This window comes from Amblyomma maculatum, chromosome 1 (assembly GCF_055883805.1).
Source record: "Amblyomma maculatum isolate TAMU_Amacu chromosome 1, ASM5588380v1, whole genome shotgun sequence".
Taxonomy (NCBI): domain Eukaryota; kingdom Metazoa; phylum Arthropoda; class Arachnida; order Ixodida; family Ixodidae; genus Amblyomma; species Amblyomma maculatum.
The window spans coordinates 251,883,585-251,908,462 of NC_139344.1; the positions used below are offsets into that span (position 1 = coordinate 251,883,585).

The following is a 24,878-nucleotide window of genomic DNA, read 5'->3' on the forward strand; positions in this document are numbered from 1 at the left end:
ATATTCGCTTTGCTTTCTTGCTAAGCACCGGCACGAACCCATCGTCGTCGGTCGAAGAGTCATCACTAGCAGCCGAGTACAATACAGTGGCCTGGCTGCTGTGTCACTCGAGTGGTAAAGGCGCTTCCTCTGGGCGACCGCTGCCGACGCACCGAGGTCCAAAGGAGGCCCATGAGTGTCTGCTTGCATCGCCGTGCGAAAAAGGGAGTGGCTCCTACCGGTTATGGCACTAATTACGAAAAAAGAAAAAAAAAACAGCGGAGACGGGAACGCAGCGTTCTGGTAAAGAACAACTTCTTCCTTCTTCCCGGAGGATCAGAGCGTGCTCATCGACAGTATGGGTCAATGTCACTGACCGGCGTCCGTAGCCTCTGCACATGCACGAGCCATCACAGCTGCTGCTGCCGCCGAAGGATCAAAGCGAGCTCATCGACTGCATGCGTCAAAGCGGCAGCAGCAGTTGTGACGGCTCGTGCGCGTGCACGAGGCTGCGGACACCAGTCAGTGACATTTTGTAGACACTGCTGACGGCGCCATGCCGGCGTCGAGGGGTAAAACTTTACGCATGCAGATATTGGGTATTGCGGCACCGAAAGCTGCCCTATAGGGACAGCCACCGACGACTCCCTTGGGACGAGACCTGCGGAAAGGCGAAAGCCGCGGGGGAGCTAAGAAAGGCAGCCGGCGGCCGCGGAGATCGGTCAACCAACAATGGAGCGAAGGGCATAAAGAAGGAGGCGAACGGAAGTGCGAAGGAGAGCAATCGCAGGCAGCGGACAAGACGGTCGAACAGAAGACGAGCAAGGTAGAAGACTGGGGCTGTGCCACGACCTGGAAGCCCGGGGTCTTGCCATCATTCAAGTTCGGCCCCTGTCATCATGCCTGCACGCCTGGCAGCTCATCCCACTGCCAGCTGGACATGAAGGAAGCAGCGGCAGCCCTCATCCTTCCACCACCTGGCCGTGACGAACACCCAGCCCTTATTCAGAAACCGTGCAGCACCGCGCCGAGGCATCAACGCAGCCCAGTGACGGCGAGCCGTAAGCGACATTGAGCCAGATGTTTTAAAAAAATATGTTTAAAATTACATCCCGAGTCTGTGCCTGCATCTCCTCATGCCCAGTGGGGTCCACACTTGTCATTGGGCAAAAGCTGGACTCTACCCCAAGCGAGAGGAACTCGAGGCATTGACAATTTGGTTAAAAATGGAAGTAACCCATGCAGTCGAGTGCACACCCCTTTGGGGCAAGCGTATTTTCTTTAGCTAGCGTGGTAGAGGAATTCACTGGTGACGATAAAGGGTCGTCTATCACAGAATTTTTCGATATATTAGAACAAGTAGGAAAGATGGGCGGTTTAACTGAAGAACAGCAGCTGGGGATGGCGAAATGTCGAATTTCCGGAGCAGCACATGGTTTTGCCTGGAGAGATGCGAGAGCAAGGAACGCGAGAACATTTGAGGAACTTAAAACACTATGGTGTTCAAGTACTTTGACAGGGATCCTCTCAGTGTTAGGCTCCGCCGGTTTCTCGACGCTGGACAGAAGCCGACCGGGAAACGACACACGCGCGTTTGCTTCCCATCTTCGCTTCCTTGGTAATGATAGCGCGAGAGCCAGGGCCTGCTAGTTGTAAGCAAAAGCACGCCAAAGAGCTGCTTCTTGAGGAAATGAAGTGCCAGTTTATCACCGCGCTGAGGGATCTAGTGAGTGGGTTTGTCCTGTCGAAGGCGCCAGCTACTTTTGCAGGGGCTGTTGAGGCAGCCGTAGCCTAAGAGCGTAACGAGTTGGTGGTCTCCAGTGAGGAAAACGTGAGGTTGGTAACAGAGTCAAAACGCGTAAGCGCAGACGCAAGCTTAACCTTGCTAGCCGATAGGTTGCACGGAGCCTTAGGTTAGACCGACTGGAGGCGCTTTTTACGGAAGGATTAAGATCAAAGAAGAGAGGCGATTTCCGGATCGTGAAAGGCATATTCGCTGATATGGCTGTCGCGGTTGCGGGCACGTAGCTAGAAACCGTCCAAGGATAAACCGCGAGTTTGATATGACAAACGAGCAGCAGCTTACGCTGACCGAGGCGGAACAAAAAACTACAGTACCAAAAAACGCGTAGAGTCCCCCCGCAGCCGCCGAGTCGGTTGTGGGGGAGCGCCCTAATAGCTGCGTTATTGTAAGCGTGTTGGGAGAGTCCTGCCCAGTTACCAAATTTGTAGTGAATGGGGTCACTTGCAATCTATTGGTCGACTCTGGCTGCAGCGATATCCCTCATAAAGCAAAAGTTTTTCGATCTGCTGACGAGGAAGGGAGAAAGGCAGGTCTATGAAGCCCGACAATATCCTATTGTAAGGTTTTTGGGGATCACAGGAGCGGATCTCGGAACTGGAGGCTTGTACCTTTTCCGATGTACTATCGGAAACGAGAGCGTTGGCCATCCCAGCTATATTTCTTCCGACGCTGTGTAGCTACCAGATGAGATAGCGGGTCTCGTGGGTCAAGACATGCTGCGGCAATATGGCTTCGATCTCATACTAAGCCAGTCTTTCCTGCCACGGGCATCTGATAGCATTAGAAAACCGAGAGACTGAGTATGTTGCACGTGTGGACTATGCGGAGCAGCGCGCAGAAAAGTCGCCAAAACACGCGGGAGTTAGTGTTCGCACAACAAGAGAAAGAGTGGTGCTATCTCGGTCAGAGAAAATATGTGTTGGCGTGGTTTTGGCTCACAATGATGGACACATAGGAGTGCTTGAACTTATAACAGGGCCCGCAACAGAACTGAGTCTGGTGGACTGCGTTGTCACAGTAGGGTCAAAGAAAAGGGCTCCTATCCGCTTGTGTAACTATAGTCGCAAGAAGGGCTCCGCTTGCCGAAAAACAAAAACGTAGCAACATTTACTACGGCTGAGGAGGATGAGATGGGTGCCGCAGTTTGCTCCACAAAGCTCGTCAGTGAAAGGAAAGTAAAGAAGCGATGACCTCTCTCATATCGAGAGCCAAGAGCGAGATAGAATTGAGAGTCTCCTACATAGTTACTCCGATGTATTCGCTGCATCAAAGCTGGACTTGGGGAGGTGCGGAGTGATTAAGCACCGTATTTTCACCGGCACTCACCGCCAGTGTACCAACGGGCCTACAAAATTCCTTACTCACAAAGAGAGGAAATGGACAAGCAGGTCCAGGATTGACCGAGGAAGGCATTGTTGAGCGCTCCAAATCCCCGTGGGGAGCACCGACGCTTCTATAGTTGAGAAACCCGACGGTTCATTTCGATTGGTAATAGATTACCGGCTATTGAATTCCGTTACGAGGATATACCCGTACCCCCTGCCACAAGCAGAGGAAACCCTCGCGCAGCCGTGGTCAGCCACGGCCGGTCTCGAGGGAGAGAGCGGTTCTCTTCTCTTACGGCCTCTCCAATGGGGTCTGTTTCTACCGCCCGCCGCGCCTTGATGGGGTCGCCACCGCCCCACTGCTGCTCCTCCGCTACAGCCGTTCACGCGCAAGGGAAACGCGCGCTCGCTTTTAGCTTCGCGCACGTCAGTTGCAACCGGCAGGTCCTGACATTTCGCCCCTTATGGTTTATACAAAATCCGTAATCAACATCGAATATTTATCGGGTACGAGGAATAAAATACAGTCAACAATACGCTCACGCGCGCGCTCCTTCGTCAGTGCGGCCGTGCACGGTCGAATGAAGCTTCGGGTACACTTCAACATTTTTTACCCCTAAGTTTTGTACAAAACTAAATTTACCAGGCTATGCAATATGCCTTTGAATGTTTTAAGCAGGTGTAGCGCGACCTGACGTGAGTGCATGGTGAACTGTTGGGTGGAGATTCTGTCAACCGCTACCGTTTTCGTTTAGATCAGAAGAGGCACGGGCAAAAATTCATGGCGCGTCTCAGATTCAGAGTAAAGAACAAAAATTTACTCATATAGCAAAAATTTCACTTGCCGAGTGGAGTGGGCTGTTCTAGCTTCGTTCAAAACATATCAGTCAGTTGAAAGACCGAAGATGTATATGTAGTCTCGCGACTACTTTTAATCAAGGAAATCGGCATAAACAGTTAAGCAGAATCGAAAAGAGCGGCAAACAATAAAAAAATTGTCCTTCAAAGTTACACATTGCACTATATGTTCATCAATTCATCAAAACGCGACCTGCGTCTAGAAAATTCAGTTTCAAAATCTTCCTGCACGGCTTGTGTACATAAGGAGTTGGCCTCTCAGTCTTCTCTGTCACTTTCCTGGTATAATTAATTGAGGAGAAGAATTCTGAGAAATGTTTCAAATATCAAAGAAGCGGACCTAATAACACAGCTGTTGCCAATTCCTTTCGGGCAACTCAGTGTTGAATTCTGAAATGCTGACTGAATCAGGATCTTAAGTACTTCGAGAACATTTGTGTGTATAGTAGGTGCACGGCAGCTTTTTCTAAAAAAAAAAAAAAAAAAAAAAGCTTGTCCAATAGGGCAACAAGCTCTGGTTTCGGATAATGCAGTCCACTAGAATATTGTCCTCGTAGAAGAGCGTACTACATGGGGCTGCTTCTTTCGCTAGTTTCAAGAAGAATAGAGCAAGCGTCACACCCGAAGTTGATTAACTAAACGATATATTCAGCGGCGTAAGGTAAACCGGAATATGTGACAGTGGGAAATGGGATGGTAGGAAATGCCATCACTTCTTTCAGTGCTTTGATTTTTCTCTCAGATGAAACGTCTGTCTTGACAATGTAGTCATGTGCCGCTAGCTGTTACGGCCCTCGCATCTAGCATATGTCATTCTCTTTCGCACATTAACCTTACTTTCCCGGAGAGAGCCTCAATGGGTCGCTATATAGGGCTTGAAATGAGTCTTCAGTGAGAGTGTCCTTCATTAACGCTTTAAAGTTTCTTGCATACTTTCGATATAGCAGGTGAACTCACTTGCAAGTCATTACATCGAGTATCACCTTCATCATTTATTGGCCTCTTTTTACCACTTCGAGCACAAGTGGTGTCATGAATATCAACCCACTTTTTAGTGCTTTTATAACAAGCTTAATAAAATGTAAAAATTTCATTAAAACAATGTTTATTTGCAAAATTAAAATAATGTGTATAATATACCACACATTGGCTAATATATGAATTGTGATAACATTTAAAACTCAACCCTACAATGTTTACTTTGACTGTTATACTAATCTTTTATATCATGCAAGCATTTTGCAATTTACATTACATTTTTATGAAATTATTTTCATCTTCGGTGTTACATGAATGGTTTCGCATCTAGCGCAAAAGACGGTTTTGCTGTAGCAGACGAATTGCTGTCATGTTAGCCTTGAAGAAGCTTCGATGTGATCACTTCTTATTCAGTTTTTTTTTTTTTTTGTTCCTATTCTTGTACAGGCTTGGGAAAAATTCTGACTAAAATGGACAAAAGTAGCTACCATGCCGCAATGTATGCCATGCTTGTCGAGCGTTTGCTGAACGACAGTTTTTTATATCCGTTCACGTGTGTAGTACGTTGACGACATGCCGCTGCATCATCTACGTTCTGTGTTCTTTAATTTCGGGGCTGCACTAATCACGAAACTCGCGAGCGACAGCGCGAAACCAGGCAAAAGCCACCCGCCGCCGCTGAAGCAGACGCGGAGCGAACAGTGAGCAGGTCGCGCCCCTTGCGGTGGCGGAGAGCGCAACTCGAGGAGAAACATTCCCATTGTTCCCGCGGCGATTGAGAAGGCCGTAAGAAAGAGCGCGCGCTCTCCCCCGAGACCGGCCGTGGGTCAGCCAAATATTTTACGGTTGTCGACCTTGCATCGGGGTTCTGGCAGATAGAAATGGATCCGCAGGATGTCGAGAAAACCGCATTTAGCACCCCACCTGGCCATTTTCAGTGGAGACGCATACCGACACAGCCCTGCCGTCTGGCAGAGAACCGCGGACGTAATTTTGGCTGGTCTGCTGGAAAAGATGTGCTTCATCTACAAGGACGGTATCATTATTTATAGCAGCACCTTTGCTGAGCACTTGGAGGCAGTCGAGGAGGTGCCGATCAGAGAATTAAAATTGAAACATTCGAAGTGCCAACTTCCTTAGCAGCAGGTCAGATGCGTTGGACATATCGTTTCTGCGGACGGAGTAAAACCCGAACCCTAAGTAGCGTCCAAAGCCCGTGCCGCACCACGCCGACGCAGCGACGCAGCCCAGGGACAGCGAGCCGTAAGCGACATTGAGCCAGATGTTTTAATTAGTTATGTTACAAATTATATTCCGAGTCTGTGCCTCCATCTCCTCATGCACATGCACAGTGGACCCAGGACCACTTTAAGTAACTCGAGTCATCACACAGCCATCGGCGGTCTGAAATAAGAATACCAACCACTGGCTCTTCAAGTCAACGTTAAATAAAGGTTTTCAAGCTATCCATCAATGGTAAGTTTCGCAACTGGGTATGTGGTGTCTAGGACAAAATTCTTGAAGTTGTCTGCGCTATTCGTCTTGCACTTTGTCGCTTGGTGCAAGGAAAAGAACCATACCAAATACACGGCCGTTATTTTAGAGGTAGACAAAACGAAAATCATGTCATGCTTCAGGAAGCCCTATCTGTCGCGGCCGCGTTTCGATGGAGGGGAAACGCCAATGTTTGCGTGTGCTGTGAGATGTCAGTGCACGTTAAAAGATCCCCAGGTGGTCAAAACTATTCAGAGCCCTTGGTTACGGCACCTCTTACACAACACGTTCATCCGACGTGGTCGCTCTCAGCACACGGCTATGCATGGCTGGAGAGACAATAGCTGCGGTTCGAGGGACGCGAAACGAAAAGGCTCTCCTGGACTGCTCGATATGTCAGCGTACGTTAACATCCCCGAGAAATCTAATTCAATATGAACGCCTCCAGTTTGGCGTCCTTCATAGGGTGTACGCGTCGGAACGTTATGCCACATTTTTGCTTCATTTTCATGTTCCATGGAGAGAGAGAGAGAGAGAGAGAGAGAGAGCGCACCTTTATTTTGAGCCTTTTGCGATATCAACCCCACGAGGGCCAGCAGGTCCTGCTGCAGGCCCGTGGCGAGCCAAAGCGCCAAAGCACTTCGTGAAATAGAGAGAAAGCGAGAGAGCAAGATGGAAGGCAGGGGGGTTAAACTGAAGGATGCTCCCATCATATACCCTGGACTAAGGAAAAGGGATAAGAAGACGGTGACAGTTTGTCAAGCAAGCACAACGTTTCCACCTAACAAAATAGTGCTTTGTAGGCACTCAGGCCCACTGAGCGCTGTGGCCACGGTCTGAGGACCTTTTATCGCCCGTCAGGGTGTGATGAACGAGGTAGTCCACGGACCATATTCGACAGACTTGCATTTTAATTAGTCGGACGTCAGCATGGCGGCTGCAGCGCACGAAAGCAGCGAGGGGCCAGCCATAAAATCGTTAAGACAGCTGGTACCGCTGCCGACGATAGCCATCGCCACTCGCCGCACACTGACTGCGCCCTGTAGCCAATGCTGAAGTGCGATCGTTAATGGGTGAATGGTTTGCAGTGGTCTACACTTTACTGTTTTTATTTATCGATTATTTGGTGGACGGTCTTCGGTGTTTCCGGGTAGCCCAGGAGGCGCTGCGGTAGCTCGAGGGAGCGGACGTGCTTCGCATGAGCTCCGCAAATTTCGACCAGCCAGGCCCGATCATCTCAACGGATCTCCAAAATTCTTGTTGGAGCTTGAAGAGGAACAGAAGCGGACCACTTGGACAGCAAATTCGAAGAGGTGGGCCCATTTTTGGGTTTTCTACCGGACTTTGCGTTTGCCGAGCGGCGGGATGCGAGCTAAGCCTCGTTAGGCCTAGCGCAACAACGGGCGTTCGAGGACTCTCCGGCCTCGTCACGAGCGACGACGGCGATGGAGACGGCCCTCTACCTCGACAACCGACCCAACACTGAGAGGGCATCAGAAGCATCACCAAAAGATTTCATGGAAATCCAGGAGATAGAAGAAGATTGCCACGTCAGCACTCGGCCAGCGGCTGAGGCGGGAAACGCGACGATTTTCGCGCCAAACGAGGTCGCCATGTTGGGCCCGCAGGGCTCGCAGAGCGAAATCGAGCAGGAAGACGACCAAAATTGGGAATTAGCCAGATCGAAACGCAAGAGGAAACCCCGCAAGGAACGGAAAAACCCCGGAGATCTCCCGCCACCTGCCCAAGCGGAATTAGGCGCGAAAACGCCGGGGGGCGCCTCGACGGCAGCTGGAACGCCAGCTGCGCTGAAGCAAGACAAGAAGGAAGCGGCGCGCCGGCCAGGCCCAAGATTGCCGCCGCTCCCGAAAGACGACTTCAAGGTGATCCTGAGACCGAGGGGCCTCGTGATACGATCGCTACAAACCCATCAAGTCGCCCGAGCCGTTGTCGCAGCGACCGGTGCAAAGTGCAAGAGCGAAGACATAATTATAAGACTACGAAACGGTTCGAACATCATCATAGTCAGCACAGACGATGAAGATACGGCCCAGAACGTAAGACGTATTACCCATCTTACGTTTGACAACAGAGCGTATGAAGTCAACGCCTACGTAGCAGCCCCCGAAGGCACTCAGAGAGGCGTGATCCACGGTATAGAACCGGGGACATCATCTGCCGAGCTCAAAGCCAACCTAAGGGTGCGGACGCAGGGAGTCAAGATCCACAGCGCCCGGATGCTTGGAAAGTCAAGTTCAGCCGTCATCACGTTTGACGGACCCACCACACCAAGACAAGTACTATACTACGGAGGAGAGATGTGGTGCTACCCATACCGCCCGACGCGGCAGATTTGCTATATCTGCTGTCAACAAGGACACAGATCGGACGTCTGCCCCAACCCGGGAAGCAAGGCCTGCAGACTCTGCGGAACGCAGAATCCAATGGAAGGACACTCGTGCACAACCAAGTGCCTGGTCTGCGGAGGCGATCACGCAGCCGGCACGAGGGAGTGCAAGCACCGGCTCAAGACGGCCGAAGAGCTGCGAGGAGGACCCACACGAGGCGGGCCCACACAGCGACAAAGCCGGAGGCGGAACCGAAAGGGAGGACGTGGACCAAGGTGGTTCAGCTCGGAGCGGACCGGGAGCCAGGCCCGGGATGAGGCGAGCCCGTCCAGAAGCCGGTCGCGGAGCCAGAGCCGGGGCCAGAGTCGGACCAGAGACGAGTCCTACCCACCCTTGGTAAAGCAAAGCGGAGACCCGGGACAACAAAAGCAACAACAGAAGAAAGGTGGAGTGAAGGTGAGCTGGGGAGCAGGCCCTCCCAAATCACTTTTTCCGCACTCGGGACAACAAAATCAAACAAACAATGAAAAGAAACTCGCTGAGGAGAATAGGGCACTTAAAAAGGAGCTCGAACTCTGCCGCGAGGAAACGCGGAAACTTAAAAAAAGAATAGATGACCTCATAAAGGAAATGCAGCTCCAGAGACAGGGTTTGCCCCCGCGAATAATGAACCCGGCCCCGCAAGCGCCGGAACAGCCCTTGGAGCAGCACACACAACAACCACAAATCTTAGAGAGCAAATTGGAAAATTTTATGAGTATGATGCAAAACCAACTGATGCAATTGCAGCAGAAAGTAGCGCTACAAGATCAAAATTTCCGAAAATACGTTAAAAGCCAAAACACACAAAAAACCACAAACGACGCCAGAGACAGGCTTTTTAATGAAAGAAGATTCGGGGCAGAAAACCAAAGTGGAAAAAGCAGTGACGCAACATGGCAGGACAGAACTAATTAGATATATGGCAGTGGAACTGCAGGGGATACCGGAGCAAGCAGGGACTCCTCCAGCAGTTCATCAATACCAGACACACACCTCCAGACATCATCATGCTACAGGAGACTAACACCACACCCACCCTGAAGGGATACACATGTCAGGAAAACGGACGCGTCGCTACCTTCATCAGCAATAAGCTGGTCACCATAGCATCATAGCACCTGGAAGACCTAGGCAGTGACCACTACATACTAAGAACGACAATTGAAGCAGCCAATGTAAAGAAGAAGATCGGAACGGCCCACCTTACCAACTGGGACGCCTTCCGCAAACACTGCGAACAACTAAAAGGGGAAATCACTTCCGTGGAGGAGTGGGGCCAACAACTGAAACAAATACAAGAACTCTATACGAAAGAAATAGATAGAACAGAACAAGTACCGGAGGTGGACAAGCGGCTGCTCGGGCTATGGGAGGCAAGACGCGGGCTCACCAAACGCTGGAAAAAGCAAAAGCTAAATAAAAAACTCAAAAAGAGGATCGCGGAAATCACGATAAAGGCAGAGGAGTACGCAACACAACTGGCCAGGCAGGGATGGCAGCAGTTCAGCAGCTCACTGAACGGCACGCTCAGCACGGCCAACACGTGGCGCATACTAAAGGCCCTCATGGACCCAACCAAGACAAAAACAGAAAGTGGCAAGGCAATTCAGAAATTGGTCCACCAGTACGACGGAACAGACGAAGAACTGCTAGAAGCAGTCCGCATCAAATGCTACGGAAAGGACAACCCCCAGGGCTACGACGGGGAGTACCAAGGGGCGGACAATCCTGCAATGGACAGGCCGATCACGAGAGAGGAAGTCCAGGCGGCGATAAGAGCGACAACACGAAATACAGCAGCCGGCGCAGACAAGATCAAGAACGCCTTGATTCGCAACCTCAGCGACGAGGCAATCGACCAGCTCACGGTGTACCTCAACATGCTGTGGGCAGAGGGGATGGTCCCGAAGGAGTGGAAGCACGCTGTCGTGGTTATGATACCCAAGCCCGGCAAGAAGCTTCAGATAGAGAACCTGAGACCCATTTCCCTCACGTCGTGCCTTGGCAAATTGTACGAGAGTCGTCACCAGGCGAATCCAACAATATCTAGAGGCCGAGGAGCAGTACCCGCACAGCATGTTCGGCTTCCGGGCGAACCTGTCAACGCAAGACGTCCTACTGCAGATCAAGGAAGAAATCACAGACACGGCACCCAGAACTGGCGAAAACATTATCATGGCCCTGGACATCAAAGGGGCCTTCGACATTGTTAGCCACGAAGCCATCATGGAAGGCCTAAACAACGCCAATTGCGGAAGGAGGACCCACGACTACGTAATATCCTTCCTATCAGAACGCACAGCGACAGTGGGGTTGGGAGACCTGCGAAGCGACACCTTCACCACCCCACGAAAGGGCACGCCGCAAGGATCCGTAATCTCACCAGTGCTCTTCAACATTGCGATGATCGGACTGGCCAGAAAACTCAGCAAGATCGATGGCATCCAGCACGCAATGTACGCCGACGACATTACGGTCTGGACGAATCGAGGCTCGCTAGGACAAAAGCAAGAGAGACTGCAGGAAGCAGCAACATGTGTAGAAGAGTACGTGAGAGAAAGGGGCCTCGCCTGTGCCACGGAGAAGTCGGAACTTCTTAGGGTAGGGTCCAACCCCACCAAGGTGGACCTGACAGTAAAGTTAGAAGGCCAAAATATACCGGAAAGGGACATGATACGCATCCTAGGCATGTGGGTCCAAGGAAGCAGAAGATGTACCCACACAATCAGTCTACTCAAGACGTCAACAGAACAAGTAAGCCGCATGATAAAGAGGGTATCGCAGAACAGAAGCGGGATGAAGGAAAGCGACACGATCAAGCTCGTCAAAAGCCTGATAGTCAGCAGAGTCACGTACTCGTTGCCATACCACCGCATGACCAAGAAAGACAAAGAACAGACGGAGGCGCTGCTAAGAATAGCGTACAAGACGGCACTCCACCTACCAAAAAACACATCAAATGAAAAGCTGCTACAAATGGGCCTAAACAACACATTCGAAGAACTAACGGACGCCCAGCTAAGTGCGCAAATAGTCAGGCTCCAACAGACAGTCACCGGCCGCAAGCTCCTAGAGAGATTAGGACACGACGTAGACGGGATCGTCGATAGAACAGCCACCATTCCAGACGAGGTCCGTCAAACACTGGATGTCAGCCCCCTGCCGAGAAACATGGATCCCAAACTCCACGCCGCTAGAAGGCAGGCCAGGGCAGACTATGTGCAGCGGAACCTAGCCACAATGGAAAATACGGTATACACAGACGCGGCCCTATACCCATGGGACCGCAGGACCAGAAAGTTCAGAGTCGCGGCAGCAGTGGTAGACCACATGGGGGAACCAATCAGCAGTGCGACGTTAAGAAACTGTACGGTAACGGAGGGGGAGGAGGCTGCCGTAGCTCTAGCGGCCACCGAAGGTTACCGTAGGAACAAGTCTCTCATAATCCTAACAGACTCCAAAGCAGCATGCAGGAACTACACACGGGGCAAAATAAGCAAGGAAGCGCTGAGCATCCTCCTCGAAGCAAGGCTTCCAAATAAGGCCTTAAGACACAGGATTTTCTGGATACCGGCACACACCGGGATAGAGGATAACTCGAGGGTAGACAGCCTAGTTCGCGAGATCACGAACCGAGCAGGGCAGTCAGAAGCCCTGGAGGACCCCATAACGGTGGAACCAACTTATACAGAAATACTAAACTGCCACAGAGTGCGGAGATTCAAATACCCACCACCCTACACATCATTAACACAGCACGAGGCGGTCTGCTGGCGGAGACTGCAAGCAGGGACATTCCACAATCTATACATACTACACAAGATGTTCCCTACACAATACAGGAACACATGTCCGTGGTGCGGGGCAACCCCCACACTTTACCACATCACATGGGAATGCGAACGAAACAGAGCCTTCCACAAACTAAATAACCCGAGTGCGGAACAATGGGAGGGTCTGCTGACCAGCAGCGAGCTCACGGCCCAAAGGGCACTGGTGCGGCACGCCTGCGAAGCAGCAAGACTCAGCGGTGCCCTGGAATAGGGGCGCCGACCTTGTGAAGAGGCCGAAGATACGAAGACATCGGCCCGCCGCAAAACCCAGAAACTTTTTAGAGCAATAAATGTTTTCTCTCTCTCTCTCGGTGTTTCCGAATGGAGATTTTTCATTTTCAGCGAATATTATTTTTAAAACGAATTTGTTACCAAACTTGTTTCGGTAACACAATATGTAGTATCGTGGTGGGTTCAAAAGTCAGTTGGAGTTTATCTTGGTTTCTTTCTCAGCCTTGAGCATTCATTTTCAGGAGATCATTTCCTGGCAATGTGCCCTTAGCGCGACGCCCGTATTGCACACGGAAATACTGTCGTCGGTATAGAAAAAAAAAAGAAACAAAAAAAACCCCTGAGGTGTGATATGCAACCTTTCCACTAAACGCAAATGGAAAATTATATAAAATAGCTCGGAGTAAAGCGCGACGGATCGTCTGCTGCGCGAGCTACCAAGGCCTTACGAACTTTTCTGAAGGACACAGGGTTGATTAATACCCTTTAAAACTCATCTGTGTGTGATTATGTGCGTGTGAAAGTTAACTTTTCTTAAGGACACAGGGTTGATCAATACCCTTTAAAACTCATCTGTGTGTGATTATGTGCGTGTGAAAGTGTGCGACACCGATCCTCTTTTTTTCTCATTTATTTCCCCTTCCCCTCCCACACTCTGTCACCCTCATCCCTCAACCCTCATCAGGAGTAGCATGCTAGGCTTACCACAAGGCAGGCATCTCATGTTGCCATTAAAATATATATCTCTCTCGGAGTAAAGCAGCAAGGTCGTAGCGAGATGCTCGTTGACGGCATAGATGCAAATGTCGTTGAACTATCGCGGTAGCCAGAGCATGAGCAGTGGAGTAGCCAGAATGGGGCTTACGTCGCTGCGCGGTCTCCTTCGCATCGGGCTACCTACTACAAGCTACCTGTCGCCAACCTGCCGCTTCCCAACTGCGCCATCAATGTTGCACGCCGGGATGCATAGGACTGCACGGGAGAATAATGCCGCCCGGGGCTTTCGTTCCATCTAGTATATTGTATTGCTTCAGACGAAAATGAATAATTTAATTTAGCAGATGAGCACTGAAAATGCATCACAGCCAGTTTCCTAGGCATGCAATTAACGTTTAGTAGGAATGTGCAGTCTTCCTGACGGACCTGTAGATGAAAGGTTTACCGGCAGTTCTCTCCAGTATGCCTGCAACCGGGGTCCTTCAATTCTCTCGCTATAACACTGCTTATAATGTAGCATTTGTACACTAGAAAGTGTTACCAACAGACGCAAACTTTCAGCAGAACACTTCGACAGTTTTACCCCCCCCCCCCCCCCCGAAGATGAGGAATGGATATAAAACATTTATACTGATGTGAGGGAGTAGCAACACATACAAAATATTGTGCGTTTAAGAAACAAAACAAGCGTCGCCATGGATGCAGAATTGAAAATTAGTCCAAATAACTCGAGAATTGAAAAATCTGTATGATCATCACCCTGCACAAACGACGGCACAGGTCCGAGAGAGTGAAAATTATGGGAGGGGGGAGTGCCCCCCCCCCCCCCCCTCTGCGCACGCCTATGACGATGGTGATGATAGCAGCAATTGAGCTAAGCTAGCAGACGGCATTTGCTGATGAGGTGCAAGCCTATTTCCCAGTGTATTTGTCTGACAGGGTCTAACTCCTACCCAGATCAAGATTACTGACTTTCTTCGGTTAAAACTTAAATTCGAAAATTGAATTCAGCATACTTTTGTCGTTTTTTTTTTTTCGGGTTAAACCACATACGTATGCCCACATAACACGTAGGAATAATGGGCGGAAACAAGATTAAAAAAGAAACAGAGCATCACCTAGTTCACGTATGGCACGACGCCACGTATCACAGGAGCAACAATACACCGGGTTCACCCGTACGCATAGTTAGCCGCAGCTGTAAAAACTACGATCGGATCCGTCTGAAGCCCCTTACAGAAAAATTTATTACTAAAACAGATTTTGCGATTTTCTGCGTTGTACTCCGAAGGTATATCTCCGTAAAAGAGCCCAAAGCATTGTAAACACAAAGGCACGAGTAAGAAAACCAAAGAGAAGATAAAAATCCTGCGTGCACACGCCGAGGTTCTGGCAGATCTGGACAGGTGACGTCAACTGAACGTACACCAGATTCATGCAACGGAAGTTCCTGATTCCTGATCTAAGTGACAACTGACGAAAGCACAACAGCGGGAAGACCGGTCCGAAAACTGCATTTAGCGAGGTGAACTCGTTTACTTTTTGTATTTTGTAAATAATGTACAAAGCTCCATAGGGACCGGACAGCTGAACGGGTGGCGCCGCCTCTCGGCGCATCGCTCAATCGCCGGAATGCGCCGGCCCCGGCCGGCGCATTGCCAGCGCATTGGAGGGTAATGTTTGTCGTTGGTTTGTGTGGAAATTGGAAATCCTAAGGTTTAGATGACGTTATGCCTGAATATATCCTCAAGAGAACAGAAAGTTGGGCTAGTTAGTTGTGTGAATATGTCCAGTGAAATGAAGTCTGGTCGAACAAGGCTGGCGAAACGTAGTGCGTTGTTGGCTCCACTGGCAGCTACGCAAACTCGTCGGACGTTTCTAAGTCGATTCATTTCTGCGGGTTTCCACAGAAGCATGAGTGGCGGGTGACCTAAGCATGGTTCTTTGAAAGGCAAAGGCACGAATCTACGTATTTGGTTACTGTGTGGTCATGGAAAGCGCCGAATTTTTAAAATTCCGCTTGCTACCGGATGCTCTGTGCCTTCTGTTCCCCAGGAATGACGGCACGAGAGTCTCGGAGCCGAAGCCGCACTCCTTCATCTGTAGTCACTTTATTGACAACTGGAAATCCATTTCCCCGCCTGTGTACAAGAAAACCCCAGCACGGAAAAAGAAAAGGCAGCTCCACCATCGTCGTTCGGGCTGCGTTACGATCTTCAGTGATGGGCAGAGACAATGTTTGTGCGGATACTTACGCTGACATAGTCAAAGATAATTTACTTTTTTCTCTTAACAGAAAGAGCAGATAGGAGACATGAACAATTCCTATTGCCATGATCTTGTCATTTTTCCTCTTTTCGTTTGTCAACCAATGAAAATGCGCTGAGAGCTCTGGGTTGATACTCTTAGAATTTGTTAACATTTGTTTGTTGCATGTCCATTTCGTCTCATTTCACAGCTCAATCAATACCGCATGGTCACAAAATCTGCTATCGGCTTCATATAAAAGTCGAACAAGAAAAAAAAAATACAATTTAATTTGTGGAAACGAGCATAAACATAGCATTTTTTTTTTAATTTCGAAGGCCGTGTAGCAGTTTTTTTTTTTTTTTTCGCATTCACGTTGCACCTGACACGGCTTTACGTATTTTCTAAGCAGTGTCTATTTCCTGGCCCGCCTAAATACATGTGTTTCACATCGGCGTTTTAGTGAACGTGAGATTTCCTGATTGTGGCGTAGTATGACAAGACCGTTTTACCTCTCTCAGAAATTGCTTCTAGGTGTGGCCAATGTAAACAGATTTAGCAGCAGTCCGGCAAGCTTCAGTGACAAAGTTGTAAAAGGAATGGCTTTCAGTTATCCGGATTTCTTTACGTGCAAATAGAAAACTACATACATGGTCGTGTCCCCTCACACTCATCACGTATCGAGGTCAGCTAGGTATCGGCCCCGCAAGTTCGTGGTACGCTGAGAAAGTAGACCACCTTAGCGAACGAGCCATCAGAGGGATTCATTTAACAATAGAACGCTCTCTTAGTTGTCGGTGGCTTATCTTACAACACATCACACTGTGTTTTTTTTTTTCGATTGTATTTAACAGTTTGACAGTATTGAACTATTGCCTTCAGATATTCAAGGCAGGTGCGGTCAATCGCATTGAACTTCCTGCGCTGAGAGAACGCTAGCAGGAAATTTAATTTTTTTTTCTTTTCACAACCTCCGCAGCATGTCGGGAGAAAGGCATGCATAGTATAATATTTTCTAAGTCAATTATATGTAGCAGCTCCGACGTGCTCAACAAGAGCATTGTCGTATATGTAAAAATGATGCTGAGGTGGTATTACTCATTTGGCTTATATTATGATTAAGTTTGATGGTCTCAAGGCCGGGTTCAGTGAGCTATTGTAGCGTAATTGTGCTGGAAGTCCTGGAAGTATATGTGTGTTTGCTATTCCAACCTTAAATAGGATCCTACTTTTGTCTTGCTTGTTTATTTTTCTCCTTTTACAGCTCTCGTTGCAAGGTTGAAACTGGAATGTAATTTGCTATTATTCTGCTCTGAATCGTTTGAGCCTAGCTATTACCAAAAAAGACAGGTGCAGCATCTTCTTCATTTTACATGAACGCTGACCATTACAACTACCACTACTACACGGCTACACGGCTCGGCGGTATTTGATCTTCAGGCAGATTCCGACTAGACCTAATATAAGATAGACGCGCAGTGCAGGCGCAATTCCCGTCTTCGAAGTCGCCTTAACAAGTGCCTAACGAAGGTGTTCCTAGCGCATGGTGAAATCACGCGCGCGGCATTTTCGAGTAGATAACAGAAATAACATGCGCCGGGTGGTTTCAAAAAAAAAAAAAAAAAACACACGCACGCACGCCCTGCCGAGAACGGCCCTTTTCTTTTTCAAGATTTCCCCGTCAAAAAATACTCCTTGCGATTACTCAAAGCAGCTCAAAGCTCTCAAAGCCACACCGCAAAAACGACGGGAAGGGCAGGCTCAAAAACGCCTCACAGAACGGAAACGACTGCGCCGCTCAGCTGCCTCGCCATTCCGCTGTTTCGGCACTCCGCCGCGGGCGGCGCTGTTTCACCGAGGCGACGGTGGCGCCATACAACGGGCGCCCGGTCCCTATAGGCGTGCGCATAGGGGGGGGGGGGGGGCAGTGGGGGGGGGGGGGGGGGCGCCCACTGTAATGCTCTCAAGGAGGGGGGGGTGCGCCAAATCTACCCCATACCTTTACTCTGCCAGACCGTTTTTGTTTTCTTTTACTATAGTGGCAGCTGAGGACTCCTGGTGTTGCATTACAAGAACGGCTCGCTTGCCATCTTTACCTGTATCGAGTAGTAGTAGCAGCACCTAATACATCGATGGCCTGTGGAGGAGCAGGCGCTGTTCTTCACCCTCAGCACCAATCCAGTACACCCAGGTCCAGATACTATAGGAGGGGGGAGGGGGTGGGAAAGAAACCCGATTGCAATGCAGCCGGGCATGAAAATAGGCAGTGGGAAAGGTTGGCATAATGGGAAGCGCAGTTGGGGCATGATGGATCACGACGGAATTTGTACAGATACAGCCGTGCAGTGGTTATGAGTGTATGCAGCTGTATGCAGCTGTATCCGCCGAAGGACGTGAGCACCGGGTACCGTTCATCCCCTGGTCAAGATCCTTGGAGGGCGGGCCGAGACTGTCTCTTCGCGCCACCATCAGCGAATATTACAATGCTGCTCGCTTAGACCGCAAGCTTATACCCCGACCTGTATCGATGACTCTCTTCGACTCTCTTCCCGAGGTTGTTGCCCTCCAGGAGCCAGGGAGTGGCGTCACCCTCACAAATTATTCCACTTTTAAAAGGACCCCTCTTCCTGCATCTGCGTGCATAAAAATTATACGGCTAATCTAGTTGACTTGGAACTTCACACTGAATATTCCTACGTGATGGGGACACTTCTTCCGCTCAAGAAACAAGATGCACCACTCCACGTACTCAACATCTACTGTTCCCCCAGACTCAAAAATGTAATGTTCGCAGCACTCTTTAGCTGCTCTCTAAAGGTAGCGGGCAGGGACCCCTTGGTGATTGCGGGTGATTTCAACGCCCACAGTACACTCTGGGGATATGTGCGTGAAGAGAAGCGGGGACGCAAGCTAGCGGAACTCACGTCCACGTCGGGCCTGACTCTTCACACTGACCCTGCATATCCAACGCGGATGGGTAATTCAGTGACCCGGGATACATGTACGGATTTCACCTTTGCCAAAAACATTGTACACGCAGAATGGATCAACACCGAGGAAATCCTCGGTAGTGACCACTGCCTTATCAATACCACCGTATTGGCAAGACCCCACGCACAAGCTCTGCTTCCCGACTGGAATAAGTTTCGGCAAAGCTACATCAATTCGGCCTCTATCCACGATCAAGGATACCACGTGTGGGCACAAGGATTGGTTACACACCGTCGTTCGGTGGAAACACAAATTGAGCTCTCGGAGGCCACTCCAGAGGTGGACAACCACCTTCTGTACAGTCGAGCGCGATTTGAAGGTCATCGCGCGAGCGTACCGGGAACATGAACAGCGCCATGGCCCAGAATTCTCTGCCGAGGCGAGGGAGCTAGGTATTAGGCCAGCTTCCCTCACTCTTTTTGCTATTCCTTCAGCAGCAGTCACTCCCTGCAGGGACGCCACTTTCTTTTTTTTTCTTTTGGTTCTGCGAACAGGTAGTGACCGTTGTGCGCACGACGTATTCTTCGGTAATATCTGAAATTGGACTCTTTATCGCAACAAATGGAAATCTTCGAATAGAAAGAAAGGGCGGTGAGTTTGTCGCGGGGGTGATGGTTGTTGTATGGAACAGCGAACGAGGGAGAGAAGAGCGCGAAATGATAATTTTTCGTGTTCCAAACCCGGCCGCCAGGTGCCTAAAGTGCTAGGCTGGCCGAAGCTCGCGCTATAACATTCATATCGCGCTCGACTGTACCTCTGGGAAGCGCGGCACAGCCTCGTCCGCAGATGGCGCCGCCAAAAACCTAACAGAAAGCTCAAAATTCGTATCGCCGAGCTCACTCAGCGAGCGGCAGAGTACGCGGCACAACTCGCCGACTCGAACCGAGTAGACCGCTGCAACACTGCGGCCAGACAAATGTCGAGCCGGAGCATGTGGCGGCGTTTCCGCGCCTTAATTGACCCGACTCAAACCCGCGCCGAGACACAAAAACATCTCCAACGAGCTATTCATAGCTTCGATGGAAATGCATCAAAATTAGCATGCGAACTGCGCAACCAGTATCTTTACACTAAGCAGGACTCCGGAGGACCCGCGTATTCGCAGGTTCAAAGAACGCGGATCTGGATCAACAATTCTAGTTGCACGACCTGAAAGCGGTCCTGGCTAAAATGAAACGAGGAACGGCACCAGGCCGGGACAAGATAACTGTGAAACTGCTTGCCAATCTTCCCGACCCCGCCTACGAAAACCTCCTCGCTTTCATCAACTCGATCTGGCTTGGTAAGGCACCTGTACCAATTGAATGGAAGACCGCCCTGGTAACTTTCATTCCGAAAGCCGGCAAAGCCACAAACACAGACAACCTCCGCGCCATCTCCCTCACGTCTTGTGCGGGAAAGCTGATGGAGGCCATGGTGCGGGACAGGCTGTCTTGGTTTCTGGAAAATGAACATACATTAGCAGACACCAAGTTCGGTTTCCGCCCGCAAAGGTCCGCTCAGGATGTGATGCTTCAACTCGACCGAGAAATTCTCAACCCCATTCAACGATAAGGCAGTTCTCAACCCTGTCGAATATCCCTTCAACAATAAGGCAGTACTCGCCCTTGACATGAAGGGGGCTCTCGACAATGTCACGCACGAAATCATCCTTCAACATCTCTCCCAGACGACCTGTGGGCATAACACATTTTGAGTATATCAAGCAATTCCTCTCGGATCGACATTTTTTCATCTAAATACAAGACGAAGAACACGGCCCATATAAACTGGGAACGAGAGGAACCCCACAGGGCGCGGTCCTCTCGCCATTACTTTTCAATCTGGCCATGCTGAAACTCCCGGCTCAGCTGGCGAAGGTCGAAGGCATCCAGCACGCGCTGTACGTCGACGACATAACCATCTGGGCCAAACACGGATCGGTTAGAGACATTGAGGCCAACCTGCAGCAAGCGGCGGAGATCGTGGACCTTTACGCCCGCCGCTGCGACCTTGAATGCTCACCGTCCAAATCCGAATTCGCCCGTCGCCTAAGTGCACCACCAAAATGGAACTATACCTCGCCAGCGGCCCGATACCCGAACACGATGAGATTAGAGTACTTGGTCTCCTTATCCACAAACATCGACGGGCTTATACAACACTAGCAAAACTGCGCAAGGTGGGGGACCATGTGGGCCGAATGGTCCGCCGAGTTTCCAACAAAGGAGGGGGGTTACGGTGCACAGACGCTTTGTGGCTGGCGCATGAATTCGTGACCAGTCGAGTCCTCTACTCGACTCCTTACCTCCACCTACGCAGGCTTGATGAGAACGCCCTCGGAGTGATTCTTAGAAAGATGTACAAGCGTGCCCTCGATCTCCCGACCAACACATCCAACCAGCATCTCATGGGCCTGGGGATGATTAACACATTCGCGGCGCTCCGGGAGGCGCACTTGATCAATCAATACACAGGGCTTTCAAAAACGTCGTCGGGACGCCGCCTATTAGCCAGACTACATATCCACCACCCAACACTAAAATATGTAGATACGCCCTGCACGTACGCCCTATTCCGGCCAACATGACACGTGACGACCACAGTGGCAGGCGCCTTGCGCGGGCGGAGGCATTGGCCCGTCACTATGGGAACAAACACGGAATCTTCTACGTGGATGCCTCCGGCTCTCACATGGGTGGTGGTACACGACCTCAGTCGCCCATCAAAAAATCACGGTGAATGACCTAACGTTCCGAGCTCAAGACATAACACATGCGGAAGAAGTTGCCATCGCGTTAGCCGCCGCAGACAAGAACTCGCGAGGCATCATCACCGACGCGAGAGGGGCCTGCAGAAATATTAACCAGGGGTACATTCCTCTCTTTGCGCACCGCATCCTTCAAAACAGTGACTACCTCGGGGCCCCCGCGTCTCGAACTATTGTATGGGCTCCAGCTCACATGGGCCTTGAAGGCAATGAAACGGCAGACGCCGCCGCCCGCGCGCTCACTCTCTGGGCAACGCCTTCAGACCCTTTTGATACGGATCCCGAACCCAATCCAGCTCTCACTTTTCGAGAAATTACTGAATTTTCTCAATTCAGCCACGCAATTTATCCCACGCCTTGTAAGGGCCTTACAAAGGTGGAGGAACGCACACTCCACCGCCGTTACACCAAAAAGCTGCTGTGCCCGGCAGTTTTAAGACACTTTGAACCTACCTGTATAGGAAAATGCCCGCACTGTGCGGAGAAGTCTTCGAACACCTTCCACATGCATGGTGTGAGCGTGTGGAGGATGTTCGAACCTCGCCCCCAAACCCAACCCCACCCAGGCGGACTGGGAGGCAGCCCTACTCAGCTGCTCCGACCTGGAAAGCCAGAAGGCCCTGGTCCACCGAGCCCGAGCCGCGGCGGTCGCCAATGGGCTTCTGTAATGAGGAGCCCACCCAGTGATTGCGACAGGTTGCCCCGGCTATCTCAAGCTTCCTCCCTGAAGTAAAGTTTCACACACACACACACACACACACACACACACACACACACACACACACACACACACACACACACACACACACACACACACACACACACACACACACACACACACACACACACACACACACACACACACACACACACACACACACACACACACACACACACACACAAGGAACCGTTGTGAGGGCGCGTCGTCGCGTATGCTTTTCAATCCTGGACGTCATTGATCAGATGCCACAGACTATGTACGGATTCCGAAGGCACCTGAGCACGCAAGACGTCTTGGTGCAACTACACGAGCTAGTTATCAAGCAAGCGAAGCCTCATACGCCAAGAGCTATCCTGGCGCTCGATCTTCAGGGAGCCTTCGATAATGTTACACACGAAAGTATCCTCCGTACCCTGCGCCAAACGGGGTGCGGAAAGCGCACCTTCAAGTATGTGCAGGATTTCTTAAGCAACAGAACGGCAACAATCAAAATTCGAGAAGAGAAGTCGAAACCAACAACCCTGGGAGACAGAGGCACCCCGCAAGGGTCGGTTCTTTCGCCGCTTCTCTTCAGCCTGGCTCTCCTCCCTCTCCCGACTTTGCTTCAAGACATAGAGGGTACAGATCACGCCCTTTACGCAGACGATATCACCGTGTGAACGTCGAGGGCGGGGTCGAAGAGTTGGATGGAGGAGACCCTTCAGAGAGTGGCAAAGACCGTGCACGAGTTCGCTCAATCGTGCGGCCTCAGATGCTCGCCCCAGAAGTCGGAGTTACTTGTCATCAAACCAAGAAGAAAGAAAGGAGACCAAGAAATTTACGTCCGCATCACCATCGACGGCGCGAACATAACACCAACCACGCAAGCACGTATTCTGGGTGTCATCTTCCAGAACAACGGCAAGGCGGGGGCGTCACTTGCCAAGATCAAGGTTTCAACGGAACAAATTTTGCACATGATCAGAAGAGTAACGAACAGAAAAAGAGGATTCAAGGAGGACGATGCACTGACGCTCGTCCAGGCCTTCGTGACGTCGCGCATCGTTTACGCGGCGCCGTACCTGAAGTTACTCAAGAAAGACAGGGACCAGTTGAACATCATTATACGCAAGGCAACCAAGATGGCGCTGGGCATACCGACGTATTCTTCGACCGACAAGCTTCTCGTCATGGCCAAGCACAACGATGTTGAAGAGTTAATAGAAGCTCATCTGTCTAATCAAAGAGTCCGGCTCAGTCAAACTTCGGCGGGACGTCGCGTTCTTGCCAAGTTGGGCTGGCAAGAGGCAGACCGGAAGGAAACGAGACCGTTACCCAGGTTGTGGGCGCATAAAATCGTGAGTAAGCTGCTGCCTCGAAACATGAGGCCGGGTCGTAACGACGGCCGCAGAACGGCTCACATAGCGGCAGTAAACTTCTTTTTGATGGTTCTTGAAGTTCCCTTTTTTTTCTTGTTCTTGTTGTTGGTAATGGTCCCGTCTCCTCGCTTCGCCGAAAGAATTTCAATGGGCCGAATTAAATTAACAAACTCATTTAATTAAAATACTAGGTTGGATGAATGAACAAACACAGCACCGTAGAAAGAAAGAACAAATAAGACACTAGTTGGGTCGCCCTCCGGCTTAGGACAGTCCGTCGTCCCAAGCGAGCGTACAGGAGAACGTCCGTCTTCTCCCTCGCTCAGGCCGCAACTCCTCGGGCCACCCATCGCACCTCTTCGTTTTCGCGCGCTTTCCGTTTCCGTGAAAACGTCCTTGGTGCCCGTGAAAACGTCCCCGCGTTCACACAGATCCGCGGAAAATCGTAGCCGAGGTCCAGTTCGCCGAAGCGTCCCAACCCCGGCCTTTCCACCACTGGCATTCCACTCTCGAGGACGCGCACGAGATTTACGACCGCGCTTTACACATACAAAATAAGAAAAACAACACCAAACGGACGCTCGACGGGGTGCGCCGACGGCGTTCGGAGCCTGGCGCGCTAACCACTAGGCCAAACACAGAACGGCCGAGTGCCCCTCAATGCGCGAGACCCTTCGCCCCTCAAGAAAGACACAAAACAGATCACGCGCACAAGCAGGGACACTTCACACTGTAACCCAAAAACAAGAAAAAGGTCCCCCTTCCCCGGGTACGGGCGCCGCTCCGCCCTCGCGCCTCGCGGGCCGGCTGCCCGAAACGGCAGGAAACACAAACACTTACAAAAGGAAAACACGAGAAAACATGCACTGTTGACGACCTTACAGCGGCCTTGACGGATACATTAGAGAAAATAGAAGAAGAGGAACAGGGTGCCACTATCTTCACAGACGCTTCGTTACCCATGTTTTCATCGAAAGCCACGCTGGCAGTTTCGACGCGGAATATGCTCGTAACCTGCGCCTCTATTGAGACGTCTTTTCCAGAGGTGGCAGAAGAGGCCGCGATAGCGCTTGCACTCGCGCAGCCCAAAGTGGGAAGAATTGTCACCGACTCGCAAAAGGCGTATAACAATTACAGGAAAGGATGGGTGTCTCTTGCGGCACTAAGAATTCTCAAAAGTAAACGCGACTTTCCTGAAAGGAA

General features: G+C 50.6%; 2 protein-coding genes across 2 annotated transcripts in view; one reads left to right on the plus strand and one right to left on the minus strand.

Moving 5' to 3' along the window:
* Positions 1 to 24,878, minus strand: part of LOC146206224 (aurora kinase-like) — an 880,154-nt gene that overhangs the window by 370,299 nt on the left and 484,977 nt on the right. The gene's annotated exons all lie outside the window — the stretch shown is intronic.
* On the plus strand, positions 7,884 to 13,862 carry LOC146206234 (uncharacterized). The gene is made up of 2 exons (XM_084587559.1): positions 7,884 to 9,182; positions 13,719 to 13,862. Exons 1-2 carry the CDS (start codon positions 7,884 to 7,886, stop codon positions 13,860 to 13,862), a joined length of 1,443 nt encoding a protein of 480 aa, XP_084443685.1.

Coding starts and splice junctions, on each gene's coding strand:
- LOC146206234 (XM_084587559.1), top strand. CDS start 7,884: ATGGAGACGGCCCTCTACCTCGACAACCGACCCAACACTGAGAGGGCA. Junction 9,183..13,718: donor ACGAGTCCTACCCACCCTTG/GTAAAGCAAAGC, acceptor CTATCGCGGTAG/CCAGAGCATGAGCAGTGGAG.